At 38.8% G+C, this 5137-nt stretch overlaps 2 protein-coding genes across 4 annotated transcripts; both read left to right on the forward strand.

Moving 5' to 3' along the window:
- The first annotated feature begins 340 nt into the window (after nucleotides 1-340).
- Nucleotides 341-1300, forward strand: LOC108012197 (uncharacterized). The gene has a single exon (XM_017077527.3). The coding sequence runs from the start codon at nucleotides 401-403 to the stop codon at nucleotides 1298-1300; it is 900 nt and encodes a 299-aa protein (XP_016933016.3). The 5' UTR covers nucleotides 341-400.
- A 2578-nt stretch (nucleotides 1301-3878) lies between these two features.
- On the forward strand, nucleotides 3879-4612 carry LOC139352313 (uncharacterized). 3 transcript variants are annotated; one of them, XM_070994406.1, is made up of 4 exons: nucleotides 3879-3988; nucleotides 4069-4185; nucleotides 4289-4358; nucleotides 4407-4612. In XM_070994406.1, exons 1-4 carry the CDS (start codon nucleotides 3944-3946, stop codon nucleotides 4595-4597), a joined length of 423 nt encoding a protein of 140 aa, XP_070850507.1. In that variant the 5' UTR covers nucleotides 3879-3943; the 3' UTR covers nucleotides 4598-4612. The 3 variants fall into 3 exon arrangements, with proteins under 3 accessions (XP_070850507.1, XP_070850508.1, XP_070850509.1); XM_070994407.1 differs by having other exon boundaries at nucleotides 4413-4612; XM_070994408.1 differs by having other exon boundaries at nucleotides 4425-4612.
- The last annotated feature ends 525 nt before the right edge of the window (nucleotides 4613-5137 follow it).

Raw genomic sequence — 5137 nt, forward strand, 5'->3', positions numbered from 1 at the left:
GAAGAAAGAAAACCCTGATAAAATCTCCGATGCATAAGCTTAGTGGGTATTATGAGGTGTGCTTTTGCGACTGTGATTTTCCAAGATTTTTAGCTATTGTGTGCAGTATGGTTGATGATCATATATATGAAATTCTGCTTGCTTGGAGTTTCAACAGTGGTTATGCGGTGTGGTGTTCTTATATAAAATATGTGTTCCTTTTTTCTTGAAACGCTTTTAATATACTTTATTTTTGACCAAGTTTACAGATCACTGCACCTAAAATCGTTGTTATTTATAGGTGTAAAATTGAAAATATTAACACATATCTCTCATACGATTGATGTAATGCCCATCTAACCAAGTTACCTTTGATAAAGCTCAAGCTCCCCAGAAAAAATATCAGAAATATTAAAGAATCATGCCAGAAAAGTGGACAGCTTTGCTGCTATTGCTACAGCTGCTCGGAAATTTGGAGACGGGTGAGGCGATTTGGTTTCCCTGGTACTTCCAGCGGTACGGATTGGCCCCGCATTCGACGCGACATGGCGGAGGTCACAAGAACAAGACGGATTCAACCTGTCCACCTGGCTACGAACCCAAGTCCCCGGCGGTGGGGTTGACAGGAGGAATGGCCGGCTGTGAAAGGGTGTCAGGATCGAAACAACCAGGACATCGAATCTGCGACGACAATCCCGTCCTGATGCAGCTGGCCCGTCTTTATGTAGTCAGTCCCGAGAGGATTGTCCTGCTGCTGGCCCAACCCTCGCTCACCGATTCCTGCGCCGAGATCACCGATGTGCTGGGCAACATAAGGAAGTCCATGCGCAACTGCATCCTCGCACCGGACAATATCTACGGTCGGCTAAAGGATGGTCTCAGCTACTTCCAGACGGAAGTCTGTGAGGGCGGCGATGGCAGCAACCGGAAGCGATGCACAGGACTCCAGGAGTCGCACAACTGCCTGCGGGAACTGCGAACGGACATGATCGAGTGCGAGGCTCCGGCGGATTGGTACGAGCGGCGGAATGCCACCAAGGTGTGCCACATCTTCAACGATGTCCTGGACTGCTATTATACAAGGGCCGCCCTGCTGTGCGGAGTCGAGGTCGCCAAGCAGCTGAGATCCTTCGCCGGGGACAGCATGGGCCGGGCCATGACTCACAGGTGCGCGGTCAACAAAAGGTTGCCCCGCGTGGACAATGCCATGCCCATCAGCGCAAATAACGGGGTGGGCGTGGGTTGCCCTTGGTTTAATTCATTTCATATTTTGCACATTATCTTTTGGGTCGCAGGCCTTGAATATATATTTCCATTATAAAAAGCAGTTGTGTCTTTAGCGGAAGGAAGTACAAATACTGCCATAAAAATAGTAGAGAAATCTCCACTAAAAACAGCTCCCAAAGAGCTAAATACTAGTAACGATCGCACCTTCAATACATAAGCTGTACGTGCAGTAAGAGCCGTTTTTGAGAAAAAAGCTAAGAAAAACCCAATTTAAAAAAATGGCCATATTTTTTTAACTATGGTATTTAGACAAATCAGGTTAGCATAGCGTACATACTATTTCAAAATACCTTTTCAGCGACATATAGCTCAAGTCTGTAGCTTTGGTAGTTCACAAGTTACGGGCCTTCGAAATCTAGCTATTTATATCTGTTTTCCTTATATAAATAGATAGCGGAATTTTCCAGAGATGGTAGAACTGAATTTTCTTACACTAAGCTGATTAACATCATCTAAAATATAAAATTTACAGGACCCCAAAACAACATTTTGGTAAAAACTGACGGATAAAATAAAATTTTCATTTCGAAAAGCCCCCAAATTCTAATTTTAACAAAAGATGTGTCACCCGACGCGTATTTTCAATAAATATATAACCAGGCTTATAAATTGGGGCCTTTATCCACAACGGCCCCAACAGATCCAATTTTCCAAGTTGTTACTTTTGTCTTGGTATACAATCCTATTAGTTTTTACGAAACATTTCGATTGCAGATATTTAATTTTTCTTGAACACTCTCCTGGTGCGCTTCGTCACTACGTGGACTGCCGTCCATCGTGATTCATTTCTTGAATTATTTAAAAATTTTTTTGAGAGCTTACAGAAGCAACATCTGGTTTTTAAGCTTCATTATTAATTTGTAGCTTTATATAGAAAATGGATTCAAGTAATAAATCTAGCTAGAGAATTTATTTGTTCGAGTTTCATAAAACTTTATTTTATAACTACTGCAATTATTTTATTGCTTTATACCGCTGGAACTGACATTTTAATGTACAAATTTTTAGCTCTCTGTTATGTAGATCACACATCCAACTTGGGAATTTGGTTGGTAAAAATAGTAAAAATAAGTGAATTTATAGCCATTCTAAGCTGTCAACGGCCTCGGCGACGTACCCACAATAAAGTTTGTGACGTCAGAGAGAGGAACTTAATAAACGGATGCATGGCCATCATTTATCTTCCGATGGGCCCGAAATGCCAACTTAAGTGTTTAGCTATTTTCAACTAAATTTCAATAAACACCCGAGGGACTTGAGCTGTCGACAAAGTAAGCCAATTTACCAGCACCGGCGAACACCCGCATAGTTTGGTGGTGTGCGTGGGTATCTGTGTGAGTGTCCGTGTGAGTATCTGTGTGAGAGGTGACCGCAAACATACAAACACTGCTCACGGGAAACCGATGTCGACATTCGCCTCTAGCTTAGAGCGAAACTCATCAATTATGTTGACGCGGCTGGAAAATAGTGGGCGGTTCGATGGCTGCGGGTGGTGCGGTGGTTCGCCGAGGTGGCCTTTGTTAATGACACCTTTCCCAATCGCTTGAGCCGGCCATGAAGAGCGGGATCTGAAAGCTTTGGGCCATGGCTTTTACATTTGCATCCCACGCGACGAGCCGGGCCTCAGGAATACTGGCCTGCGAAAAGCACAGCGGACTTCCATTGAACAGCATTGTAGTGGTCGAAGCATAGTTGGAGTCCATCAGGAATTTTAGTTAAGGAATGCTAGGATATATACGTTTTTGGATTTAAATGGGCCAATATCAGATCTCTATTCAGAAATGTTAGGTCAGAGATGGTATTAAAGTATAATTAACATGTAGATAAATTGTAAATTGTTGAAAATAAGTACTAGCGTTTCTTAAAATACACATTTAGTTCCATTTAATTTTTCAAATGTATTAATTCTCACCCCATGAACTTTTCTTTAATGAGTCGATTTATTTTAATTGTTAATAAATACAATTCCTAACACAAAAGACGCAATAACTTAGGCTAATCAGAGAGTACAAATTAGATTTGGTGATATAGGGGTACTCGTTGCTTTTGACAGCTGAATTTAATTGCTTGTCGCTAATCAAGTAATTAATTATACCAGGAAACCATTACCATATAGTAATCCGGAACTTAAAATTTTAATTGGTGATAAAGGGTTATTCCCTGCTTTTTTCAGCACGATTGTTTCATATTCAAGTTTAGCTAGAACCCTTATCGTTTGATTTCTGTGAATTCACGTGCCCTTAATCTGTGCCATATACATGTATATACATACATGAATTTATATTATTTTTCAAGATAACCGACCAGTTATTTGGCAAACGTTAATTTGAATGAGAACAGAAATTTAATGAAAGCTCTCGCGTTAGGACGCAAATATTTCCGGATCGCAAAATAAAAAGAAATTATTCAAATCGGCGATGCTGTCAAAAATTCATATTATTAAAGTGCTCTACGCCCTTATAATACCACAATATGTTAATATGACTGTTATTTATATAGAAATCAACGATTATACTGATAATCAAGATGTGAAAATAAAACTTCCAAATAATGATACATTGAGCATTACATTTAATTTGAAAATGTTTCAACCAAGTGACACCAAGTGAATTTCGAAACTACACCAGCAACAGAACCAAACGCTACTAAAACAACTACAAGGACGAATGATTCAATAATGACATCAGCATCAACCCCTTCATCGGAAAATTCATCGATTACGGTATTGTACTCATGCTCAAGAGCAGCAATCTGAGTTGTTTCGACAATTTGGGCTGACATTTTTTCGTTTTTTTTTTACAGATTTTTAACAATAATTATATACAGAATACTAAAGCAACAATTAGAGAAGGCACAGCTGAAATACCACTTACTAAAGCTATGGATACTCCATTCACACGACTTTCGACGCCCCCAGAGGTAAATCCACTCCTGATAATATATGATCCTAGCAATCTACCCGAAACATTAACTTAACCTTAAAAAAAGCAATACTAGATTCTTAAAAAAATATGTATTTCAGGACCTCGAAGTTAGTGAAGAAGTTGAAGGAAGTGGTAGTGGTGAAGGTGCTTATGAGCCACAAATTGAAGGTAAGTAAAAGTAAATATAATTTGTACAATTATATCATAAAGCTACAGCCGCAGCTTCCACAACAGTTACGCCAACAACAACTATGACGACCAGTACTTTAGAGGAAATAACCACTATAACAGAAAATTTATGGATGACTCATCAGTCAAATGAGAAGGTAATCTACATGAATTTCAGTAAAAAATCAAGAAATTTAAAAAAACGCCGACATATTTTTAATCTCATAGTTTCATGTTGAACTTTTTTTATATAACTTTTTATTTTAATAGAAGAAGAAGCTTATATTTGGTATTCCCATTTTACAGATTTTAAACAACACTAAAAAAGGGAGAAAATATGCCTTATCAACTCGACTTTCAACACCCCCAGAGGTAAAATCACTTCTCATAAATTCTTTACCGTCCAAGTAGGTGAAAAATATTAACAAATTTAAATTTTAGGACCTCGAAATTAGTGAAGAAGTGGAAGGCAGTGGAAGTCACGAAGGTAGCGGCGATCACCAAGGAAGTGGCGATCACTATCATCATGGAAGTGGTGATCATCATCACCATGGAAGTGGGGATCATTTTGGTCACGATCATTATGGTAGTGGCGATCATAATAATGTTGGAATCTACGAACCACAAATTGATGGTAAATATAAGTACATTCCTATAATGTTTATAGTGAATTATAAAGAGTTTATTATTTATTTTTATTTTTAGGTAGTATAAAAAATAATGATCACGTTACCAACAAGAGGGAGAAGGAGGATTTCTATTTTCAAAGCAGTGATTTG

This window comes from Drosophila suzukii, chromosome 2L, assembly GCF_043229965.1.
Source record: "Drosophila suzukii chromosome 2L, CBGP_Dsuzu_IsoJpt1.0, whole genome shotgun sequence".
Classification (NCBI taxonomy): Eukaryota; Metazoa; Arthropoda; class Insecta; order Diptera; family Drosophilidae; genus Drosophila; species Drosophila suzukii.

Bases quoted from the DNA above. Each gene is read 5' to 3' on its own strand.
- LOC108012197 (XM_017077527.3), top strand. From the start codon at position 401: ATGCCAGAAAAGTGGACAGCTTTGCTGCTATTGCTACAGCTGCTCGGA.
- LOC139352313 (XM_070994406.1), top strand. From the start codon at position 3,944: ATGACATCAGCATCAACCCCTTCATCGGAAAATTCATCGATTACG. The intron at 3,989-4,068 runs GTATTGTACTCA...TTTTTTTTACAG, and splicing joins CGGAAAATTCATCGATTACG to ATTTTTAACAATAATTATAT. The intron at 4,359-4,406 runs GTAAGTAAAAGT...ATAAAGCTACAG, and splicing joins TTATGAGCCACAAATTGAAG to CCGCAGCTTCCACAACAGTT.